Raw genomic sequence first — 26155 nt, forward strand, 5'->3', positions numbered from 1 at the left:
TGCAATTAGTAGTAATCACTATATCAGATGGTTTTACTTAATTTTTTAAAAAGGGAAAGTATAACGGTTATTTATTAGGAAGTGGTTTTTGAGCAAAAGAAAATCACATTAGAAAGTAACACTGTAACAAAACCCCACCATAAGTCACCTGAATCCTTAGCTCTAACATCCCTGAATGATTTCTCCAACCAATCAGAAAATGGTTGCTAGGAAACCAGAGCAAATCATCTGCAACACCGTTTGATTGGTGGAGAGCAGTGAATTGGACCAATCACTGAACAGTTGCTAGACCAGTTGGGGTCTTCTCTTTGCCTACACCTCCATACCCCCACCCCCTTCCTGGCAACAGAGTGCTGAATGAGAAAAAGCCATGGAGAGCAAGAGGCCAAGGGGATGGAGACAGGGAGAGCTAGAAGGTGTGGGAGTGTGATGAGGCTTCATGACTCCCCCTTCCTTCCCCTAGACTTGGAGGGAATGACTCCTGTCCCCCAGACCTCTTGGAATCTACCCATTCCTTCAAGATTTGCCTTAAGAAGCACCTTTTGCAGAAAATCTCTCAAGCCCCCCAGCTGCTAATCTCCATCTCATGCCCGACTTATTACCCTTTATTTTTTCACATCTACTTTGTGTATACTTATATTTCAACATGTTGCCTTCCCTGATAGAATTTAAGCTCTTTGAAGACAGCATCTGTTTTGTATGCCTTAGATCCTCAGTATTATTAGTGTCAGTCAGTATGTAGTAGGTACTTAATAAATGCTATTGATCGACTCTTTGTCAAGATTGAAAACTCTAGCTTTCTAGGATAAGAGGTGGGGGAGAGGATGATGTAGGGAAAGGGAGAGAGCCATAACCAGCCTCTTTTGTACTTGGTACAAGTATCTGGAAGAGGAGGGAAGGGTTCACCTGGGAGGTTGGGCGCTAGGAGGAAGAATTAGGCCCCAGGATACCACAAGGTATTTATAGTGCTGAAGGACTGCTTAGGAGGTGGGTAGGAGGGAAAGAAGGAAAGAAAAAGCATTTACAAGCATTCCTCATTTTACTGTGCTTCATTTTACATTATTCTGCTCCATGGATAATTTTTTACAAATTGAAGGTTTGTGACCACCCCTCCTCCAGCAAGTTTACTGGCACCATTTTCCCAACAGCATGTGCTCATATTGCGTCTCTTGTCACATTTTGGTAATCCTTGCAAGATTCCAAACTTTTTCATACTGTGTGCGCCATGGTGAGGTTACTACTGTAATTGTTTCGGGGCACCATGAATTGTGCCCATGTGAGATGACAAACTTGTTGTGTGTTCTGACTGTTCTGCTGAGAGGCATTCCCATTCTGTCTCCTTCCCTCTCCTCAGCCCTCCCTATTCCCTGAGACACAATAATGTTGAAATCAGGCCAATTAATAACCTTACAATGGCCAATAAGTGTTCAAATGAAAGGAAGAGTCAATCTGTGCTGCAAACTTCATTGTCTTATTTTAAGAAATTGCCATAGATAGCCATCCCAAACTTGAGCAATCACCACCCTGATTGGTCAGCAGCCATCAACATCAAGGCGGGGGCAGCTAGGTGGCACAGTGGATAGAGCACCGGCCCTGGAGTCTGGAGGACCTGAGTTCAAATCCGGCCTCAGACACTTAACACTTACTAGCTGTGTGACCTGGGCAAGTCACTTAACCCCAACTGTCTCACAAACAAAAACAAAACATCAAGGCAAGACACCAAGGTGGAGGCACCAGCAAAAAGGTTCCAACTCACCGAAGGCTCAGATGATGGTTAACATGTTTTGTTTTACTCTGAGGTACCACCTGACACCTATCAGATTGGCTAAAATTACAAAAAAGGAAAATAATAAATGTTGGAGAAGTTGTGGAAAAATTGGAACACTAATGCATTGTTGGTGGAGCTGTGAACTGATCCAACCATTCTGGAGAGCAATTTGGAATTATGCCCAAAGGGAAATAAAGCTGTGCATACCCTTTGACCCAGCAATACCACTTTTGGGTCTTTTGCCCAAAGAAATCATGGAATGGGGAAAGGGACCCACATGTACAAAAATATTTATAGCTGCTCTTTATGTGGTAGCAAGGAATTGGAAATTGAGGGGATGCCCATCAGTTGGGGAATGGCTGGACAAGTTGTGGTATATGAATACAACGGAATACTATTGTGCTGTAAGAAACGATGAGCAGGAGGAGTTCAGAGAAACCTGGAGGGTCTTGCGTGGGCTAATGATGAGTGAGATGAGCAGAACCAGAAGAACATTGTACACAGTATCATCAACATTGAGTGTTGATCTACTGTGATGGACTATATTCTTCTCACCAATGCTATGGTACAGAAGAGTTCTAGGGAACTCATGATAGAAGAGGATCTCCAAATCCAGGGAAAAAAAAAAAAAAAGAACTGTGGAGTAGATGCTGAATGAACCATACTATTTCTTTTGGTTTTGGTGCTGAGGTTTTTCTATTTTGAGGTTTTTTGTCATTGCTCTGATTTTTCTCTTATAACATGACTAATGCAGAAATATGTTTAATGTTATTATGTGTGTGTACATATTATATATATATATATATATATATATATATATATATATATATAAATAAAAACCTATATTAGATTACCTGCTGTCTAGGGGAGGGGGGAGGGAGGGGAGAGAGGGAGGGAGAAAAATCTGAAATTGGAAAGCTTGTATAAACAAAAGTTGAGAACTATCTTTACATGTAGCAGGAAAAAAAATAAAATGCTTTATTAATTAAAAAAACGTTGGGTTTTTTTAGCGATAAAGTATTTTTAAATTAAGCCACACACATTTTTTAAATACACGATACTATCACACACTAATACATTGCAGGATAGTGTAAACATGACTTTTATCTGCACTGGAAAACCACAAAATTCGTGTGACCTGCTTTATCACCATATTTGTTTTATTACAGTGGTCTGGAACCGAATCTGCAGCATTTCCAGGTATGCCTATGTAAGGCATCAGGCACTGTGCTAAGATACAGGTGGGTGAGCGGAGTGTGGCCTATGGCCGCAGCAGATGGGCAGTGAAGCAGTGTGCCCTAGCATGGAAACTGGCGGCATTTGACACCCTGGGACAAAACCCCAGTTGCCCCACACTCCTTACAGCTAGCTCTGGGGTTGGAGAAAGCTTTGAGGAGATGTGTTTATAAAGATAATAGAGTCCCTCATGTGTACGGCCACTTAAAGCTTTTTACAGTTGGAATTTTGAGCAGCAGGAACATGACCCTTATTTATATTGTTGTTTGGGGAATTCGCTTCCCGCTGCAGTTTTTGGGAAACCACCTAAGGTCGCTATGTGTGGTATGCCTATACCCAGAGCCATCGGGGACCAGGCTGAAATTCAAGGAATGGTACCCCAGCTTATCCCCATTAACTAGCAGTATGCTTCCAGATCCTGGGAGGGCCAGCAGGAGGCCAAACTCCTATCACATACAGAATGACAGAGTTCATCTAAACTGCTCCTAAGCAGGATGCGAAATGTGGAGTCAGGAAGACATGGTTTCAAATCCTGCCTCAGACACTTACTAACTGTGGGACCCTGGGCAAGTCACTGAATATTTCTGGGCCTCAGTTTCCTCCTTTGTAAAATGAGGGGGGCGTCAAACTTGATGAGTGTGGTACCTCTTTGGGCTCTAAATCTATGACCCTATAAGCAAGTCAGAAAATAAGGCAAGAAGATGCTTTGCGTGGGATTAAGTACTATACAGAAGTGGAGGGTTGTTATCAGAAGTCAAAGAGAAAACCTACATCTTTAATATTTACATCCCTGGGTTTTTCCCTTGTGCTCTTATTCTTCTTTCACAACATGACTAATGTAGAAATATGTTTAATGTGATTGTACATATATAACCTATATCAGATTGCTTGCTGTCTTGGGGAAGGGGGAGGGAAGGGAGACAGAAATATTTGGAACTAGAAACCTTATAAAAATAAATGTAGAAAACTAAAAAAAAAACCCCACTCCAAAACAAAAAACAAACAAAAGAAAAAACAACCCCCCCCCCAAAAAACCCTCCCTAGTCCTGAACAGGGGAGAACCACAATTTCCTTTTGGGGCTGGGGGGGGGGGAAAGTAATCATCTAGGAGCCCCATACAAAATCATTGGTTGCAGGTGCCCTAAAACTATAGAAACTAAACCCCACCTTGCCCTTGTCTGGGTCAGAACAGTCTGTGTCTGGGGGCAGAAGGGGTAGCAATTGGGAACGTGAGGTGCCTTGCATACATAAGGTGGGTGATCTGGCACTTCCTCTCCTCCCATGAGGTAGAGTCAACGTGACCCAGAAGCAGTCTAATCCAAAGACAGCTAATTCTAACATAGACACAGAAAATCCACGAGCCAGCAGCCACGTTTCCTTCATTTCTGGACAAATGGAAAAGGGTATATATGCTCATAATTCTGACCCAAGAGGGGAGTGTTCTCTGGTTTTTTTCACCCAACTTCAAAGAGGGAATAATCCACCACTTTTGCATAGTCCTTGCCAGACAGTTTCCTGGTAATATCTGAAGCTGGGTTTCCATGGAATTACTAAACAATTACCCTTCCTGAGGATGTATGAATGAGTCTCTACCATAGGTGTTTAATATTTTATGCCCACTCTCTGTCCCTAGGTGAGCTCTTCTCTTTCCCTAAATTCCCAAACAGGATCCTGACATCTTGATTAGCAAGTGAATTAGATTTAAGTGAGGCAGGGCCTTACAAAGTCATCAGCCTTACTCTCTTCTTCTCCAGAGTCATCTGGGTCTAGTGGCAAGACACAGGTCGATTTGCAATGGCCCTGGATGCAGTGGGAGGCCTTGGCTTTTTAAAGCTAAGGTTTTTCCCAGGTCTCAGTCTGTCTGAAGCAACACCCATTCAGCACTTAAAGGCTAGGTAGGAACTAAAACAAAAGAGTCAGTCTTGGAGGGGAAGGCCCACCCTCTCTAACTTAGAAAGTGGGAAACCTACCTTGCTGAGTGCTGGGGTCCAGGCACTTTCTGGGAATGGTTAAATGCAGCAAAGGGCTGGGCTCTGGTCATTCTTCCTGCCTCCAGAAGTACCAGATCTGGACAGTGGCAGCTGCTTTTGCCCTGAGTCAGCATCTTATCATCCAGAATTGTTGACGGAGGGAATTCTTGCTGGTCACATGTTTTTCTTCTGACCTATCACCTGGATTCTGAGCTCAACTATCAGCCTTGAGCTTTGATCCCTTCTAACAGTGAACTAGTTATGAATGGCCAAATATCTGTATGTGACTGTGGCAGCCTCTGGATGGATCTGCAGGCTCCCCTATTTCTAGGGGAAACCTCAATGAACTAGGTGGGGAGACTGGAGTAGGAGGGAAGAGGAAAAGATACTTTCCATCACCACGACTGCCCATTGTACCTGAAAGTCCTGCTGATGTACTCCCTTAGAGAAAATAGTAATAATAACAACTCACATTGATACATACAGCCCTTTAAAATTTGCAAAGCACTTTCCGTACATTAACTCATTCCAGCCTCATAACTATGACATTACATGTATTATCTTCATTTTACAGATAAAGTAACAATAGAAAGAATTAGGAGGAATTAAGAAGTATCTTAGGGGCAGCTAGGTGGCGCAGTGGATAGAGCACTGGCCCTGGATTCAGGAGTACCTGAGTTCAAATGTGGCCTCAGACACTGAACACTTACTAGCTGTGTGACCCTGGGCAAGTCACTTAACCCGAATTGTCTCACTAAAAAAAAAAAATAAATAAATAAAAAAGTAGTATCTTGATGAGGGTGAAAGAGGAGAGTGTAAAAGTTGGCTTGGAGCTTAGCTTCAAAAAAACTTAGATGTTGGCAACTGGTCTCATCACTTCCTGGCAAACAGAGGGAGAGGAAATGGAAGCAGTATCAGATTTTATATTCTTGGGTCCAAAGAGCACTGCAGATGGTGACTGTAACCATGAAATTAAAAGACGCTTGCTCCTTGGAAGGAAAGCTATGGCAAATCTGGACAGCAGACTAAAAAGAAGAAACATCACCCTGCTGACAAAGGTTCATATGGTCAAAGCTAGGGTTTTTCCAGTAGCAACGTGTGGCTGTAAGAGCTGGACAATGAGGAAAGCGGAGTACTGCAGAACTGATGCTTTCTAACTGGGGTGTCGGAAGACTTTTAAGAGTCCCTTGGATAGCAAGAAGATCAAATCACTCAATACTGAGAGAAATTAATTCAGGCTATTCACTGGAAAGTCAAATATTGAAGCGTAAGGATCAGTATTGAATATTTGGGTCACATAAGGGGAAGCCATTCCTCATTGGAAAAGACCCTGATGTTGGGAAAGATAGAAGACAGAAGGGAAAGGGGATGCAGATGATGAGATGGATGGTGTCATGGAAACAATGAACATGAGTGAAGGACAGAAGGGTCTGGTGTACCAGGTCATGAAGAATTTGACATGATTGAACAACTAAACAACAACAAAACCAATAGAAATCAGAAATTAACAACAAAAATAGTTAACATTTAAACAGCATTGTTGGGGAAGCTAGGTGGTGCAGTGGATAGAGCACCGGCCCTGGAGTCAGGAGGACCTGAGTTCAAATCCAGCCTCAGACACTTAACACTTACTAGCTGTGTGACCCTGGGCAAGTCACTTAACCCCAATTGCCTCACACAAAAAGATAAAATAAAATAAAAAATTAAACAGCATTGTTAAGATTTGCAAAGCCTTCTCCAAAGGTCTGTCTTCTCAACTGATTTTCAGGATGATCCTGTGAGGTAGGTGCTATTATGATGTCCATTTTATAGATGAAGAAACAAAGGCTGAGAGGTCATGCGACTTGCCCAGGGTCAAATGGAGAGTGAAGTCTTAGAGCCAGGATCTGAAACCAGCTCTTCCTGACTGGGAATCCAGGACACTATCCATGACGCCACACTGCCCTTACACATGTGGAGAATCGCGATGCTTGTTTCACAGACTCACAATCTTGAATGACCAATTTTGCTTCCCAAGTGGAATTCAGAAGCCAGCTAGCAAAGCAGGCTGTAGGAGGATGTTGTGAGTTTGATGGAGAGCAAGGCTTCCTTCTAGAAATGCCCCTGCTACCCTTGACCTTGGATTCTATATTGTCTGCATTGTGTTGCTGTGGCTGCTGTTGCATGTCCTGGGCTGGAAAACCATGCCTTCAGCAGATGGAAGGGGCCTCTCCCCTCCATGTGCTGGCCATACTGAGTGGGATTCTCTCAGAAGGCAGGCAGACCAGGGGGCAGCTAGGTGGCTCAGTGGATAAAGCACTGACCCTGGATTCAGGAGGACCTGAGTTCAAATCCGGACCCAGACACTTACTAGCTGTGTGACCCTGGGCAAGTCATTTAACCCCCACTGTACCACCAAAAAAAAAAAAAAAAAAAGGCAGGCAGACCGGCTTCAGCCCTGCCCCTCCCTCCTTCCTCTCCCAGCCTTACAGCAAACTAAGAGATGTGAGAGAATGGTTAGGGTTTCCTTCTTCCTCCGTGGCCACATTCTTAGTCCATCTTCTATCAACACCAAGGCCTTGTCAGAGAAGAGAATGCCTCTTGTGTGTTCCATTCAATTGAATTCCACAAACCTTCATTAAATGCCTGTTCTGTGCAAACTGAAGTCTTTGAGGATACAAAGATAAAAAGGGCTGGCCTCAGACACTTGACACTTACTAGCCATGTGACCTTGGGCAAGTCACTTAACCTTCACCACCCCACCCCCCCAAAAGATGAAAGGGGATATTTTTTGCTCTCAAGGAGCTCATAATCGAATGAGGAAAACATGACACATATAGAAATAAGTATAAGATAGGGATGAGATCTGTGATCTCTCTGGCAAAGGGAATTATGATGAGGAAATTCCCTTTACCAATGAAGGTTAGTACCTTATCTTCAGCTTAGTCTTAGGGAGTTCCTAGGGCAGGATATGAACCCAGATCTCCATCTACTATGTCACATAATTAAAATAAGAAAGAACGGACTAAAGGAAAAGGAAAGATCCAAAATGCTAGATGACATTCAAGGAGAGAGAGAGTTCACTTTCAATAGAGGGCATCAGAAAAGGATTCCTGGAGAAGTTAGCCCCTGGGCTAGGCCTTAAAGGAAGAAGATTCCAATCGCAGAGATGAGGAGAAAGTGAAATCCAGGCATGGAACTAAGGGAAGGTGGAGACTGGAGAGAGGGGGTAGGGTGTGATTGGAATGTAGAATGCATGAAGTGAAGTAAGGGATGATAAGCTAAGTTTAAGGCAGATCACAGAGAGCCTTAAACTTCAATGCTAGATGAGAGAGTTTGTATGTTATACTACAGGCTAAGGCAACTATTGGAGGGTTTTGAGAAGGAGAATGATAGGGCAAGGTTTCTGCATCAGTAATCTGCAGGACGGGAAAGGAATAAGGGATGGACATAGAAGTTTGGCAATCACCTGCCTAGAGGTGATAACTGAATCTAGGGGAGAGAATGAGATTTTCAAGTGAGAAAGTGTGGAGAGATGGGTGAAGATTGAGTACAGACAGAACCTTTATAGGGACTCCCACGCTTGGGTGGGCCCAGAGAAAGATGAGCCAGGGAAGATGGCCAGAAGATGGGGCCAGTTGGGTAGGAGTTACTGGAATTTCTTTGGGGAAAAAAAGATCAAAATTCACTAAATTTGTAATTAATGAATCTCTCCTCTATGGGAGTTATGTACCCCCTGGAAATGTCTCTAAAGCCTGCATGCCTTAGATGTACTCTCACAGCAAAAAGAACAAGGTTGGACGGGGGTGGGGGGAAGCTGGGGAAATGAATCTGATGGACATTCCTTGAATGTCATTCACCATAAACTTGTCCAATGCTTTTCAATTTCCCCCTCAAAAGCAGGAACTCTGAATTTTATTTTAATGTATGGGGGTAGCTAGGTGGCGTAGTGGATAAGGCACTGGCCCTGGATTCAGGAGGACCTGAGTTCAAATCTGACCTCAGACCCTTGATACTTACTAGTTGTGTGACCCTGGGTAAGTCACTTAACCCCAATTGCCCCCCTCCCAAAAAAAAGGGTAGTAAAAAAAAAGTAGTATTTTAATGTATGTTTTTGGCAGTCAAGTGGAGCTGATGGACCCCTTCCCCAGCATAATGTTTTTAAATGCACAAAATAAAGTACATAGGATCAAAAAGAAAACTAATTCTATTGAAATAGTTATAAAAATAAACACATTTAAAATTTTCCTTTAAAAAATTAGGTCTCATTTCTTGCCTTTTCAATGGGCAAGGAAGGGAATTTGGAACTGAAAAGAAATTTTTTAAATATTTAAAATATTATTTAATGTAAATAATACATTGGAGGCAGCTAGGTGATGCAGTGGATAAAGCACCGGTCCTGGATTCAGGAGGACCTGAGTTCACATCCGGCCTCAGACACATGACACTTACTAGCTGTGTGACCCTGGGCAAGTCACTTAACCCTCATTGCCCCAAAGAAAAAAACAAAAAACAAAAAACAAAATACATCATTAATATAATTGTTGTTCTGATGCTTTCAGTTGTATCTGACCCTAAATGACCCTATTTGGTGTTTTCTTGGTAGAGATCCCTAAACAGTTTGCCATTTCCCTCTCCAGCTTATTTTATAGATGAAGAAACAGAGGCAAACAAAGTTAAGTGACTTGCCCAGAGTCACACAGTTAGTAAGTATCTGAGGTCAGATTGGAACTCAGGAAGATGAGTCTTCCTGACCCTAGGCCTGGAGCTCTATCCACTGTCACCTAGCTGCTCCTAATAATATATTCCATTATACACATACATGTACATGTGGACACACATATCTAGATGTACCAATTTCCAGACCTTAGGTTAAGAACTCTTGCTCCAAACCCACCAACAACTAAACTGGCTCCTTCTACCAGGCCCAGATGCTCATGGTTAGGCAGCCCAGCACCTCCACTGAGACCTTTTCTTTTTGTTGGTGAGAGGAAATGTGGCCTAGTGAGCGGCGAGCAGGCTGGAGCGGGAATCAGGGAGACTTGGTGTCCATCCTAGGTTCACAGACCTGCAGTCAGAGAGTCCCTCAGAAGCAGGACAGTCTAACTACTTCATTTTACAGATCAGGCAGCTGAGGTCCCGGGAGGTTAGATATTTGTCCAAAGTTATCTAGAGGGTATCGGAGATGAGTTTTGAACCCAGTTTCTCTGGCTGCTGAGGGGTTAAAATCCTACCTCTTTCTGTCACCAACTCTGTGACCAAGTTATTTATCTGAGCCTCAGTTTCTAAAATGGTGTGGCAGGAGCTTACACACTATTAGGCCTGTGAGCAGTTACAAACACTACTCTAACAGGAACTCTACCCACTGGGAAAGGCTAAGAGCTCAGAGTGCTGGGCCGGAAGCCAGGGAGGCCTCAGTTCTATTAATAGCTGCGTGATCCTGGACAAGTCACTTGTAGAACAAAAATTATAATAGCCCCCCCCCCCCCACGTCACAGCTGTTTTTCAGGATCACATGATAACCTACACTTAGCAAACCTTAAAGCAGGTTATAAATTCTAATTAGTATAATTACATGATCTCATTTCGTCCTCCCAAAGGTTATGCTATCATTGTCACTCTTTATTTTTATTTTACAGGTTAGGGAATGGATGCTTAGAAGTTAAGTAGTTGGGGCAGCTAGGTGGCGCAGTGGATTAAGCACCAGTCCTGGATTCAAATCTAGCTTCAGACACTTGATGCTTACTAGCTTGTGTGACCCTGGGCAAGTCATTTAACCCTCATTGCCCTGCCAAAAATAAAAAGAAGAAGAAGTTAAGCAGTCATGCTGGTCTCTTGAGTGGGGATTCAAACCCAGGCCTTTCTGTACTACACTTTTCTTTTCCTACCATATTTTCCCCAAATAAGTTACATGACATAATAGATGAAGTACTAGCCTCAGAGCCAGGAGGACCTGGATGGTAGTCCTGCCGGTGATGCAAACTGACCGTGGAACCCTGAGCAAATCACTCTCAAGGCTCTTTGGCCATGCTCCAATACTATAAGTTGCAGGAGTACAGCTAGGTGGTGGAGTGGATGGAATGAGGAAGATCTCACTTCAAATTCAACCACAGACACTTACTAGCTGGGTGACCCTGGACAAGTCACGAAACCCTGTTTGCTTCAGTTTCTTCATCTGTAAAATGAGCTGGAAATGGCAAATGAGTATAATAATAGCACCTACATCCCAGGGTTGTTGTGAAGATCAAGTGAGGGAATACTTGTAAAGTGCTTGGCACAGTGCCTGGAACACAGTAAATGCTATGTAAATTTTAGCTCCTGTTGTGTCCCTATATCTGCTATGGGTGGGAGTGAGGCTCAAAGGAGAGGATGCATGTCAAGAGCTTTGCAAACTGTAAAGCACCACAGAAATACCAGTTATGATTATTATTTGGTTATACTATTTGTAATACGAAAATGAACTCGCCAATTCTGATGCCATTCTTCCTGGTAATCCAAAAATCTAACGGAAATAGGTTATTTTCAGGGTTTAACCCAAAATTTCTGAAGGCAACAACAGGAAGGAAGAATCACATCCCCTGACATTGCTTGGCCTTTGACGTAGGCTGCAGGGAGTCGGGGAAGCTGGAGCAGCATCCTCTTCTGTCCCTGCCCCCTCCAGTGGCCTCTAACACCTACTGCATCAGAACAAATGATAGGCAGGCGGCACTGGCTTCTCTTACTGCCCCAGTAGGCAGACGGATTGGCAGGGTAACAGAGGCTCAGTTTAAAGGAGCCCAGTGCCCAAACCCACACTTACGCCAGGCGGACTGAGCTTGTTACGCTCTGGAATTCTGGGATTCTGCTGGCAAGGTCATACCAGAGGAGGGGCTGCCCTCAGAACAAAACCACCCCACCTTTTCTTGGGAACAGGCAGCGTCTGCTCTCCTAATGTCGTCTTCCACTGTATCGAAGGAGAGATTGCCCCAGAAAACATTTCATTTCTTTACAAGTATTTCCTGGTTGGCACTGGAAGGCTCAAGAGTCACATTTCATTAATCATAAAGCAGCCCTTTCTTTCCCCACATTTTTTCAAAACTTCTCTCTTTTCCATTTGGCAAAGAGATTTGCCTTTTTTTTTTTTTTCAGAATTAAAGGTCTCTCAATGGATCTGAATAGGAAAATATTCACTTGGGTTTTTGGACGCATTAAGGAAGGATTGGGCAGCATGATGCTAAGGCAAAGATGTTTTGAATTAAATAAGGGACCCTGTGAGCCTGATAAGACCTCTCATCCATTAAAGAACCCACCCCCTGGAATCCTGCTCTTTCTCAAATCCCATCTCTCTACAGAGACAAGCATGAGAGAACACATTAGCTAAGATAATGGGGAGACTGAATGTGTTTGGAGTAAAATGTAGCCACACCCAGAGGCCTTGGAGAGGAGCAACAGTGCCAGCTAACAGTGGTTACCTGGCATAGATACTTAATGCTGCCACGGTTACCTGTTTTCTCATGGAGAACTATCGGTTCATTGTTCCCCTAAAATATTTAGCAATAACTATCTCTTCATTCAGAGTTAACCGGAAAGGCAGCTTTAACGAAAGCTCCCTTTCTCCACTTTCTAGTAAAATGAAGTGTGACCCAATGGGAGTAGACAAACAGAATTCAGAAATACCTGAATGAATTCTGTTCCCACCAGTGGGGTTCCCCAGGAGACCAGAGTTCAAGAAGGCAGTGGAATAGAAACCATAATGGTTTGGGATTCAGAGGATCTGAATTCTAATTCTGGCTCTGATATTTACTATCTATGTGACTTTGGGTATGTTATTAAATCTTTTTTTTTTTTTTGGGGGTAGGGCAATGAGGGTTAAGTGACTTGCCCAGGGTCACATAGCTAGTAACTGTCAAGTGTATGAGGCTGGATTTGAACTCAGGTCCTCCTGAATCCAGGGACAGTGCTTTATCCACTGTCATTAAATCTTTCCAAGCCTCAGTTTCTATATTGTTAAAAACCGAGGGGGTTGTATTGGAGCCAAGACTTGAACACAAATTTTCTGAATCTAAATACAGTGATCTTTCCCTGGCACGAAGACCTTATATACATGCTTTCTAGGGAGGTGATGGATCCACATGACACTGTTCTGGCTCGACACATTATGGGGGTCAGAGGCACAGGGTAAGAATGAGAGTAGAGAGTACTCAATTTACATTAACGGGAAGGGTCCAAAAATGAATAAATTGGGATTGGATCAGAATCAAATGCTAATTGGATGTGACTGGATGCTATCTGATAAAGAGCTCAGTTTGAAGAGGTGAACCAAGCGTCCAATCCTTCCATCCTTTATCTTCAAGGGAAGGTTTGTTCTTTTCTTTGGAATGAAGAGTACCCATACCATAAGCTAGCAGTTCTTTTTTCATAATAATATTAAGACATTATTTCCCTATTAAAATACTCCTTCCTTTTCCAACTACTTATCTGTGTGAGACTGGACTCTCTTCGTTTGCTTAAACAAAACAGCGTATTGCAGCAGACTGCATGTGGAGGAGTAGATAAGAATCCAACTACCTTCTATTAATATTACGCCAGACATTTGCAAAAATGAGTAAAATGATGTCTCTCCTTTATTTTTTTAAAAGTTAAAAAAAAAAAAGTTGGGGCAGCGAGGTGGCCCAGTGGATGGAGCACCAGCCCTGGATTCAGGAGGACCTGAATTCAAATCCAGCCTCAGACACTTGACACTTACCAGCTGTGTGACCCTGGGCAAGTCACCTAACCCCAATTGCCTCACAAAAAAAAAAAATAAAAATGTTAATGAGCAATGGGTTTATTACTCTTTAAAATCTATTAATAAATACTTGAGTATAAAAGTATGGATAAGAACCACTGCTATCAGCACATCAGCTAGGGAAGGGAAAGATTGAGAAGAGTTGGATAACAGTCTAAAGTCTGGTAAGTGAGAGTTATGAGCAGCTTAGAGGGAAACTGTTATTGGGGAGATGGATTAAGTAAGGAAAGAGGGAAACTAGAAGATTAAAATAAAACCCCACAGGTCAAGTGGAAATGTCAAACTTGGATGATTTTTTTCCATGTTCAATAAATCCCCCATTCTTTCCCCCAACAAAGCAATTAGCCTCTCTCCTGCCGAGTGGCAAGCATATTTTCTCTGGTCTTACATTTACCAAGACCAATGGTCCTGGCCCAGCAGATAGAGCGGCTCCCAGGATAGTCCTGTCACGGCAACTCACCAGATTTCCCTGAAGCCACTCTTTGATGAAGGCTGCAGTGGGCTCTGGGATCTGATCCCGGAGGGCTTCTCTTTCCTGAGGATCCCCCAGCATCTCCAGTGACAGCTTCAGGTCCTCGACGAGATGAAGTACGGGGAACACGTTCATGTATGGGGATTGGGTGGGCAGCCCAACATCATAGACACCATTGCTGTGTTCCACGGCTGATTTGGTGCCTGGAACAGAGGAGAGGGAGAGTAGGTTGGCCTTATAGATTTGGAAGTTTGCAGCCTAAATATGGATACCAACTTCTTGTCATCAAAGAGGGTCCCCTTAATTCCCAGATGGCATTGTCAAGGTAAGGCTCCCCCCCGCCCCCCCGCCCCTGAGCCTTCCCCAAAAAGGAGTCCTTTTCTTTTCTTTTTTTTGCAGGGCAATGAGGGTTAAGTGACTTGCCCAGGGTCACACAGCTAGTGTCAAGTGTCTGAGGCTGGATTTGAACTCAGGTACTCCTGAGTCCAAGGCCAGTGCTTTATCCACTGTGCCACCTAGCTGCCCCCAAGGAGTCCTTTTCCAAGAAATGTTCAAGACTAAGATGGACCCAGGACCCCTGGGAGTATGGGAGCCACCCCTGTCCTAACAGTCAACACCCAGAGAGGCAATATCTGAGGCCAGCTGTCCCCACCAACTGACCTACACAAAGCCCACAAGTTAGCCTAGCTGAAGCAGTAAGATATTGGGAGTGGGTGCTGGGGTGGGCAGGGGGAGGTGGGGGGAGAGAAGGGATGGACACAGCATCTGCCAGGCAAGGCAGTCACCACTACCACCTTGACCACCTCATGCCTTGATTGCTGCAATAGCCTGGTGGTTGATGTGTTTGACTCAAGTCTCTCTTCCCATCCTCCAAATTGATTTTCCTCAAATGCAGTTCTGATCATGTCACCCTCCAGAGGCTCCTATGGCCTCTAGGAGCAAATATAGAATGCTTGATGCTTGGTTTAATGTCTTTCATTATCTGGACCCCTCCTACCTTTCTAGTGTGTACATATTTTTGGATCCAGGAAAATGGCTTCCTGGCTGTTCTTTCTTTTTTCAGGGTAATGAGGGTTAAGTGACTTGCCCAGGATCACACAGCTAGTAAGTGTCAAGTGTCTGAGGCCAGATTTGAACTCAGGTCCTCCTGAATCCAGGGCTGGTGGTTTATCCACTGCGCCACCTAGCTGCCCCCTTCCTGGCTGTTCTAAGGACAAGATACACCACCTCTGGGCTCTGTGTATTTTCTCTGGTTTTGCTGCATGCCTGGAACTCTCTCCCTCCTCTGCTTTGACTGCTGACCTCCTTGGCTTCTTTTAAGTCCCAACTAAAATCCTACCTTTTACAGGAAGCCTTCCCTCTTTCAATTATTTCCTATTTATCCTGCATATTGTTTGCTTTGCATATATTTGCTTGCATGTTTCCCCCATTAGACTGTAAGCTTCTTCAGGGCATGGATGATCTTTTGCCTATTTTTGTATTCCTAGCACTTAGGACAAGGTTTGGCTTATAGCAGGTGCTTCTTCATGCTGTACTCTTTGTGACCCCATTTTGGGATTTTCCAGGCAAAAATATTAGGTTTGCCATTTCCTTCTCTAACTCATTTTACAGATGAGGAACTGAGGCAAAAAGGGTTAAGTAACTTGCTCAGGGTCACAGAGCTATGAAGTGTCGGAAACCGGATTTGAACTCTCCAAGAAGAGTCTTCCTGACTACAGGCCCACCACCATCTAGCTGCCCAGAAGGTACTTAATAAGCATTAATTGAATGAATGAATGAAAAAAATCTCCATTATCTACAACATACTTTTATTTTTAATTATATCATATGTAGAGTGAAGTGGGCAGAAGTAGGAGAACAACTTATATAACACTGTAAAATAAACAGCTCTGAAAGATTTAAGAGCTCTGACCAGTGCAAACACCAAGGATGATCCAGAGGACCCACCATGAAGAATGTTATCCACTTCCTGCCAGAAAAGTGATGGGCCAGATAGATGCAGAATGAGACACATTTTTGGATGTGTGCAGTGGGAGAATTTTGTGCTTGACTACATATACGTGGGAGCCCATTTTTTTCTCAACCCTCCTTTTTAGTTTCTCTGGTAATATGAAGGAGGATTTCTCCAAATTAAAATCCCTCCCTGACTTTTCCCTTTAGAAAAGTAGGTAGAACAAACACTAAGGCTTTTCTTTCAGAAAGGAATTAAGTGTGATAACCAAATCTGGTCTAAGGAAGATAGGATCACAATCCTCTTTTTCATTCAAGGTTAAGATACTGATCTCAGGGAAGAAACCCATTTCAGTTCTAAAGGGGAGTGGTCCAGGAAGACACTAAAGTACTTGGAATAGTAATTATTCTTAAATGTTAACCCTAAACTGTATCATAACATACTTTGACCTTTTCCTTCTTCTTCTTATGTGTTATAAGTGAGATTCTTATTACAAGTGTTATCTCAAATAGTTCTGACCAAGAGAGACCTATTAGAGGGCATGGGGATATATTGGATATCTCTTTTTAAACTAGAAATGGCTTGGATATAGATTAATGTTAAATTCAATTAATTTTTTCTGGCAGAATTGAGCCTAAAAAGGTATAGTATAGTATTAATATTTACCCCAATATTTCAAGGATTGTTTTTCTTGGGGGGGGGGAGGTAGGAGAAAGTAGAAGGGAGAAAAAATAAATACTGGTTAATTTTTAAGAAATAATTATAATAAACATTTAATTATATATATTAAACATGTTATTTTCAAATCTCTCCTTTTCTGTGATTCATTCTAAACTTTTGCTTTTTTTTCTGTCAATTTAAAAAAAATGCTTCAGTGACTTTTTTTTTTGAGGGTGGTGGTGGTGGTGGTGGTGGTGGTAATGGCTTTACCTCTAGCTTTTCCTCTTACCTCTGCTATCCCTCTAGGCCCTCTCATAAAATCTAACAAATATGCAGTCAAGCCAAACAAATCCCCACATTGGCTGTTTCCCAAAATTCATGTCTCATTCTGCACCTTAAGTCCATCCCCTCTTTCATCATGCTTCATAAACATCCTGATCCAGACTTTTTTGGTGAAAAGTAGCTAGACTAAATTTCAGCAGCACATCAGTAGAAAAACCTTTCCTATCAACATCTGAGGCATGTCAGAGAAAAATACACAAGAATCAAATAAAGTTTTAGATCATGGGGGTTCCCTGTCTAGCACAAGGAAATAAGACAGAATTACTGAAAGAGTCTGGGACGCTTGGTTAGCAAGTTTATTATCCGACTGAAATAAATGAATCTCATTATATTTCTATACTAATGGGTAGAAAACCCAGGAATTTATTTCCTTTTGTATTAGGTAATGGCAATACAAGAAGGCTACTGAAAGCTAAGGAAGGGTTACAGAAGCTGAAAAAAGTTGGGAACTGTTTACTTGGGAGGATCATATATGTAACAAACAAGTTGTTGTTATCCAGTCGTTCCAGTTGTGTCCAACTGTCTCCAGCTATGACCCCATTTTTGGCATTTCCTTTTCTAGCTTAGATGAGAAAACTGAGGCAAACAGGCATAAGTGACTTGCTCAGGGTTACATAGGTATCTGAAGTCAAATTTGAACTCTATGCCCAGCCCTCTATCCACTGTACCACCTAGCTGCAGAAAGGGCGTCAAGAGCTTCCCAAACAGGAATAAATGCCCAGTAGATGAAACAGCTAATTTAGGAGGGTGATTGGGGATCAAAGGTCATAGCACAGAACAGAGGGACTGAGGAAGAAAGCTCATGAAGTGAGCTCAAGATGGAGGTCAGTGAGGGAACTTTAGAAAGCAGTTGAAAGATGGAATTCCAAAGTCCTCTTGATTTCCAAAGTCTATTAGAGAAGCTGCTGGCCTAGGAAGATAAGTTAGTCCATGGAGCCCTAAGTGCTAGGACCTCACCTGAGGTGTCAGTGTTAGGGATAAAGCTGATATGTCAATACTACTAGAAAGCCAGTGCATTTCAGAAAGTATAGGTGAATTTTCCAAATGCGGAAGCGTCAATTCAATTCAACAAGCTTTTATTGCTGAATTAAATGGAAAAACAGAATGAGAAATCACGGATATTATGGGGCCATCTGAAGTTCAGTTCATTATTGCATTAAAAAAAAAAAATCTGACATTACCTGGAGTATTCCTCATCCTTGGTCCTTTGTGATGGCTATTCCCCATAACTAGAATGATTTCTCTCTTGACCAGTGTCTTCTATCTGCTGGGCTTCCTTCAAAACTGAACTCAAATCCCACCGACAGTAGGAGGCCTGACCAAGTTCTCCCCACCCCTCATTGTTTTCTATTTACACAGTATACTCAGGATGTGCCCATAGGTATTTGCATGTTATCTCTCCCATTACAAATTGAGCTCCCTGAGGTCAAAGGCTAGAGTGTCTTGCCTTTCTCCAACAAGTATCCCTCTAATAGATGCTTTTTGATTGACTGGTCTAACTCTGCATGTAAAAGGGAAGGAAGCTACTTCTCATTTCTCTTCCTTGGGGCCAGGCTTGGTCATTAGAATTTTGCAACATTCTATTTGGCAGCTAGGTGGCCCAGTAGACAGAGCACTGGGTCTGGAGTCAGGAAGACCCGAGTTTGAATACACCCTCCACTTATTAGCTGTGTGACCCTGGACAAGTCACTTAACCTTGTTAGCCTCACTTCCTCATCTGTAAAATGAACTGGAGAAGAAAATGGCAAACTATTCCAGCACCTTTGCCAAGAAAAGCCAGATGGGGGTCATAAAAGGTCAGACACAACTGAATAAAAAGACTAAACAATGGGGGCAGCCAGGTGGCTCAGTGGATAGAGCACCGGCCCTGGAGTCGGGAGGACCTGAGTTCAAATCGGGCCTCAGACACTTAACACTTACTAGCTGTGTGACCCTGGGCAAGTCACTTAACCTCAATTGCCTCATAAAAAATCAAAAACAAAACAAAACAAAACAAGACTGAACAGCAACAACTAGATGTTTCCATGATTCTCAATATTCATCATATTTACCATTTCTTACATCATAATAACACTATGCTACATTTACATATCACAACTTATTTAGCTAATGATTAACAAAATGATGATTTAATAAACAGATGGGCATCTACTTTGTTTCTAGTTCTTTGCTACTCCAAAAAGTGCTGCTATAAATATTTTGTTATATATTGGGCCTTTGTTTTTTATCATTTATCTCTGGAGAATATATGCTTATGAGTGGAATCCTGCCTCAAAGGTCATAGATAGTTAGTTGAGTTACTAACTTCACATCACTCCAAATTGTTTTTCAGACCAATTCACAGTTCCACTAACAAGTACATTAGTGAGCTCACCTTTTCACAACCCCGCCAATGACTTTTTTCTATAATTGGTCATTTTTGCCAACTAGCTGGCTGTAACACAAAATTCTGAAGTTGTTCTTACATGCATTTTTCTTATTATTAGTGATGCAAGACATTCCTTCATATGATTGTTAACAGTTTGCAATTTTTCTCATAACTATTTGAAAAAAGATATACACATTTATGCAAATCAAATCCTAATATCCCCTAAGTCAAAACATTTGTGTTTCATTCTGGATCCTATGAATATCACCTCTCTGTCAGGACAAAGGTGCTTGAACATCAGTCCTTAAAAACTGCAATTAGTCATTGCATTGAACACATTTCTTAGTCTTTTAAAGTTGTTTTTCATGACCTTGTTGTTAGGGGGCATCAGTGGATAAAACACCGGTCCTGGATTCAGGAGGACCTGACTTCAAATCCGGCCTCAGACACTTGACACTTACTAGCTGGGCACTTCACTTAACCCTCATTATCCCACAAAACAACAACAACAAAACACCAAAAAAAGACAGAGGAAAAAAAAAGAAAAAAAGAAAAAAAAGACTACTGTCATGACCTGGTTGCTGTTGTGTAAATTGTTTTCTGGTTTTGAGTCAGATATTTTCAAGTGAATTGAATATTGACCAGACTCCTCCCTAAGTCTTCATTTATGGAAATCAGAAAGTGGATTTTTATCTCACTCCATTTTGCATCTGCTACTCTCTCTGGTTTCAACGCCATGGAACAAGATGCTCAGCACACTGGGTATCCCAGGTGTTCTCCTTCTCTCTTTCTTGCCTCCTTTTGTGTGTCATCTCCCCCTTTAGATTGCAAGCTCCTTGAGGGCAGGGACTGTCTTTGTTATCAATTATACTCTTGGTGCTCACCACAGTAACTAGTACATTGTAGGCAATTAATAAATGTTTTGGGTTGGATTGGACTGAATTGTATTCAATATAAAAGGGAGCAGGCTTACTTCTACTGTAGGCAATCTGACCATTTCAAAAGTGATTGTCCTCAGTGGGATAGGATGGCATGCCCTGTGAAACAATGATGTAGTCTATGGAAAGCTGACCCACAGACTGGGGTCTTTTTATCTGAATTTGCAGAACCAACTTCAATAAAGGTTTTTGAATTGATGTGGACTGGAATCAATCTCTGCTGCATAGATTTTTTTTTTTTTACTGAGGGAGACCAGAGACAGCTAGCCTGGCTCCTGATTGACCCCATCCCTAGGGAACTGTGTTTCCTGTTTAGAAGCCACTCTGGGGGCAGCTAGGTAGCACAGTGGATAAAGCACCGGCCCTGGAGTCAGGAGGACCTGAGTTCAAATCCGACCTCAGACACTTAACACTTACTAGCTGTGTGACCCTGGGCAAGTCACTTAACCCCAATTGCCTCACCAAAAAAAAAAAAAAAGAAGCCACTCTGGTGGTGTGGCTTTGGACACTGGGCCAGTTGGGGATGGGGAAATTCATGTTGATAGGAGTGATGTCAGCATCATAGATGATTTAGTACTTTAGGAAAGATTCAGAAAGTAGTACCAAGTGTTTCCTGGATCTTCCTTACCTGGTAAACTCACTGTTTTTCATCCTTCCTCTCCCTACAGGCCATAAATATAGAACTTCCAGTAAGTCAGGAGGCATGAAAGTCTGGGCTGTGGAACTGTGTTTGAAGAGATTTATGGCAGTACACATATCTGGGCCCAGTTCAGCAAACCTGGACTGAGTTACCTCCTAGGCCTGTGGTGTAGTATGGGAGTGGGAGGATGGGGTCAGAGCAGGGTGTACACATTTCATCATGGTATACAACACAGCTCATAGAATGTAAGCTCCCTGGGGGCCTGTTTCATTTTTTGGTCTTTGTATTAACAAAAACCTTAATCCTCTCTTCATTCCCCTATTCCCAGGATGAGGCTCCTTCTGTTCCCTCAAACAAGTAGTCAATTCAATAAACATTTATCAAGTGTTTACCATGAGTCAGGTGAGTTTACCTGTGCTAAGTGCTGGGGATATAAAAAGAGGCAAAAGACAGACCCTGGCCTCAAGGAGGTGAAAATCTCATGCAGAAGACAACAAGCAAACAAATATGTGCAAAGTAAGCTATGTACAGGATAAACAGGAAACAACTGAAAGAGAGAAAGCACTGGAATTAGGAGGGGTTAGCGAAGGCTTCCTGCAGAAGGTAGGATTTAGTTGGGACTTGTGTCATTCAGGCCAATCTCTCTTCAAAAACTAGATTTTCTAGCTTCTGTGTCTTACTCAACTTCTTTTCTACTTGTCCACCATTTTCCCACAAGAGGATGCTATCCCAGCCATTTGGCCTGTTCCCTTATAGACTCCAAGGGTCTTCATAACAACTGCTATAACTTTACCTTATTTCCCCTCATTTTAAAATATGGAATCAGATGAGCCATCTGACCCCCAGAGGTAACCTTGTATCTGTTTCAACACTGGGCTTAGTGGCCTTTCTTTGCCGAAAACCAAAGCACACAGATACGGTCAATATTTGTCCTGAAATTGTTTTGTCCAAAATGTACTTTACCCTGAGGATATATAAGGATAAGGAAATTCACGGTCAGTTTTCCTTATTAAAGGGAGATATGAGATGGAAAAAGTGAGACTCAGAAGGGCGCTTATATGGGGATCATGCCACAAAATGGACACCCGGAAGAGTCTGTATTATGACAAGGACCTTTGAGAACTTTAGTACCCAAGGTGCTAAAGCATCAGGTGGGTATGAGTTAGACCCCACTGTTTCTGACCCATGTAGAACAAAGGTAGTGTATCTTGCAAAACTAAACCTTGTGAAAGAGCAGGTACCTTACCCTGCTTCTCTTCAGGGGGAAAAGGGAGGGGAGATGGGTGAGGAGTGCTAGATAAAATGGCACTTCTTTGATATCTTGGTTAGTTTAGCTGAACTGTCTTTCCCTTTTATTCATTATTATAAGGGATGGCTCTCTGGGAAGGGAAAAGAAGAGGAAACACTTGGAAATGTGGGTGATATCAAAACAAAATGTATCAATTAAAATTTATTTATTTATTTGTTTTGTTTTGGGGTGAGGCAGTTGGGGTTAAGTGACTTGCCCAGGGTCACACAGCTAGTAAGTGTTGGTTGTCTGAGGCCAGATTTGAACTCAGGTCCTCCTGACTCCAGGGCCGGTGCTCTATCCACTGTGCCACCTAGCTGCCCCTAAAATTTATTTTTTTTTAAAATTTAAATAAGAGAGGATCCAGCTACTTTTAGTACTAATGTTTCAGGTAACTTTTTTCCTAGTTAATAATAGATGGTGTTGGGGGTAGTTAGGTGGCACAGTGGATAGACCATGGGCCCTAGATTCAGGAGGACCTGAGTTCAAATCTGGCCTCAGACACTTGAGACTAGCAAGTCACTTAACCCTCACTGCCCTGCAAATAATAATAATAATAATAATAATAATAATAATAATAATAATAATGGATGGTTGAGGAATAATGATTAATGACCAATACCATGAGACCTTCAGATTCCCCCCTTTTATTAATGCTTTAATTTAGTACAGATTTAGACTTATGTCCCACAAAAGACCACACCCAGGTGGAAGCAAGTGTGCTAGCTCAGCCTGGGGAGGGTGTACATTCTTTGAATTGATTATGTTATATGGAGATATTGTCCCTAACCCAAATGATTCTTAGTCCTTCAATTAAATGTAATCTATCTATCTCCAATTAAGTGAACCAATTAGATTTCATAGCTCCGTCTTGTCCAAAAGGGAAAAAAATCTGAAGAAGTAGCCACATGGCCTCCTTGGAAGTTAAGGAGCCATTCTGTCAATTTCCTACTGGTAGTGATTAACAAATTGATAATAATTTACCCCAAATTGTGTCTCATAATTATCTTAACTGCCACAAATGCTTCATTTCCCCTCCAATTTTATTTTGAAGTAGTAAATGCTAGATAATTGTCACAATTACATTCTTCTTCTTTTTTTTTTTTTTAAGCGAGGCAATTGGGGTTAAGTGACTTGCCCAGGGTCACACAGCTAGTAAGTGTTAAGTGTCTGAGGCTGGATTTGAACTCAGGTACTCCTGACTCCAGAGCTGGTGCTCTATCCACTGCACCACCTAGCTGCCCCACGATTACATTCTTCTGACTTTGGCCTGAAAAGTAAAAGATGGCTACTCAGAAATGAGAGGCTACAACTATCCAGTCGAGATTCTTGAACTTTTCTTTTTCCATCTTAATACTGATGGGAGAAGAGCCTGGAGGAGGAACTTATACCCCAGGCAGGCCCCCAATGATACTTCACAAAAATCACCAATCAGAAAATGACAGATTTGGAAGGGCCATCAGAGGCCTTCAGATCTGTAATTAAACAGGAGGGCAAGAGAGCCCTCTAGCATCAGGGACTTTCCTGGAATAGGAGCCATGGGAGGAGCAACTGATCTAAGTTTCCAAGGGGGTTAGGTTTAGTCACAAAGTGGGAGGGGAAGGATTGAAGCATGCTTGCCTTTTTTTGTCCTCCACACTGATCCCTTGCTTAAGAGCAAGGAAAAGGGAAACTGAGGGGCAGGGGTTGCCTTGCTGGCTTCAACACAAGGCCTCTAAGAAGCCCCTCCTAATAGAGTATAGAGAATGCCAGGGTGGCCAAGACTCAGCCAGAATGAGGAAGAAACCAAGAGGCTGAAGCTGTGTATTCAGTCCTTAGGGGCTTGGAAAAGCAGGAACATGAAAACTTGGGTTTTTCCTATATCAGGTTCTAGATAAAGGGCAGGGATCCTGCCACTAGGTGACTCAGTGGATATAGCTCCACCAGCCCTGGAGTCAGGAAGACCCGAGTTCAGATACTGCCTTAGACACTTATTATCTGTGTGACCCTGGACAAGTCACTTCACCCTGTTTGTCTCATTTCCTCATCTGTAAAATGAGCTGGAGAAGGAAATGGAAAATCACTCTACTATCTTTGCCAAGAAAACCAAATGGCTTTATAGGGTCAGACATGACTGAAAAACAGCTTAGTAATAACAACAGGGATTGGGAGATCATGGAAGAAGATGGTATAGGCTAAAAAGACAGTGGAAAGATCACTGATTGTGGAGGCAGAAGACCTGGATTCAAATTCTGCTTCTAAGGCTTACTATCTGTGTGACCTTGGGCAAGTCACTTCAATTCCCTAGGCATGTTTTTCATCTGTAAAATGTGGAGATTTATGGGTTTAAGATAGAGTTTTAAGCAATACCTATGGAGAAAGTACTTACAATGATGTGATTGAGATCCACTGAATTATTTTTATGCTAAAGAACTCCAGAAGGTCACTGTCCTGGGTTAGAACTCAAAAGTGAGGATCAGAAAAGCTCAAGGTTGCCCCTCTTTTCTGGGAGAAAAAGGAGTAGAAGAGGAATTTTGGGAAAAGCTTGTGGCAATGGCTATAACTTTGATAATCCAAGTCTCCAGTATTCTTTGTATGCCTCTCTTGTTGTCCTAGACAAAAAAATCCTCTGTAAAGCAGAGGTGGGCATGGGGGTCCCTTGACTTTGTTAATTGTGATGTGTTTGTGAATTATTTCAAGTAACTGGCCTGCAGTGGAGGCAAAGAATTACAACAGCTGGCCTTTATCACTCAAAGAAAGAGGTGCAAAGCACTTTATGTACATGATCTCATGTTGTGTGTGTATGTATATATATAATATATGTATGTGTGGATATATACACATATATTTCCTGTTACTACTCTTCCCAACACACTATGTGTTAAGGAATGATTTGAGCAGAACTTGCATTTTGGGCTTGCTTATGTACAATTTCACCTTCAAGAAAAAGTAAGAGAGCATCCCTTCAGAATGGCTTACAAGCTGCAACCTTTCTCTGATGCTCATTTCCATAAGCAAACTTCAGAATTTTTTTGTTTTGTTTGTTTGGGGGGTGAGGCAATTGGGATTAAGTGACTTGCCCAAGGTCACACAGCTAGTTAAGTGTCAAGTGTCTGTGGCTGGATTTGAACTCAGGTCCTCCTGAGTCCAAGGCTGGTGCTCTATCCACTGCGCCAAAACCTCAGAGATTTTTCAAGGTAAAGTGCCATATTATTATATATTTTGTGAGGCAGTAGGAGATATGGGCAGAAGAGGGCTGGTCCTACCCTCCCCAACCTCCTACCTTCTATAAAGGCCAAAGACCCCAGCCTTGGAGTTGCTGTCCACTAAGGCTCCTCATGTTTCCCACAGCTCCTGGACTTCAGTCCTGGCCCTTGGTGAAGGTGAGGGTGGAAAACAGGGTGGGGCACACAGACCTAGTAGCAGCCTGAGACAGAGGGTTCCACCATTATATCGTAGTGTTTCTAGTTTGCATTTTTCATACATCCTTCTGATAGCATTCTACTCATCATTTCTTTCACAATTACTATTGCTAACTGTATTATCCTCCATTCTATTCCCTCCCCTTGATATTTACTCTATTTTCTATCTTCTTTCACTCTGTTATTGTAGTGTTTCTACAATAGGGGTTTATGGGGTGTTCAGGATGACTAGCACTTCTGGTGTGAGGGCTGCTTAGCGGCTTTTGGTGTCTACCTGATTCACCCAAGTCTCACCTGCGGCTCTAAGATACTGTAGCATGCATGTTGACCACAGCTTGGTAAACCACCTTTAGTAGATAGGTTAAACCAGGGTGA

General features: G+C 42.5%; 1 protein-coding gene across 5 annotated transcripts in view; it reads right to left on the reverse strand.

Annotated features, from left to right (window-relative positions):
- PPFIBP2 (PPFIA binding protein 2) overlaps positions 1–26155 on the reverse strand; it is a 208386-nt gene that overhangs the window by 104833 nt on the left and 77398 nt on the right. For all 5 annotated transcript variants that reach the window (XM_043971121.1, XM_043971120.1, XM_043971119.1 and 2 more), the window contains exon 3: positions 14181–14395. In XM_043971121.1, coding sequence (XP_043827056.1) covers positions 14181–14395 — 215 coding nt within the window. The remainder of the gene's footprint in view (positions 1–14180; positions 14396–26155) is intronic.

Source organism: Dromiciops gliroides, chromosome 6, assembly GCF_019393635.1.
Source record: "Dromiciops gliroides isolate mDroGli1 chromosome 6, mDroGli1.pri, whole genome shotgun sequence".
NCBI lineage: Eukaryota > Metazoa > Chordata > Mammalia > Microbiotheria > Microbiotheriidae > Dromiciops > Dromiciops gliroides.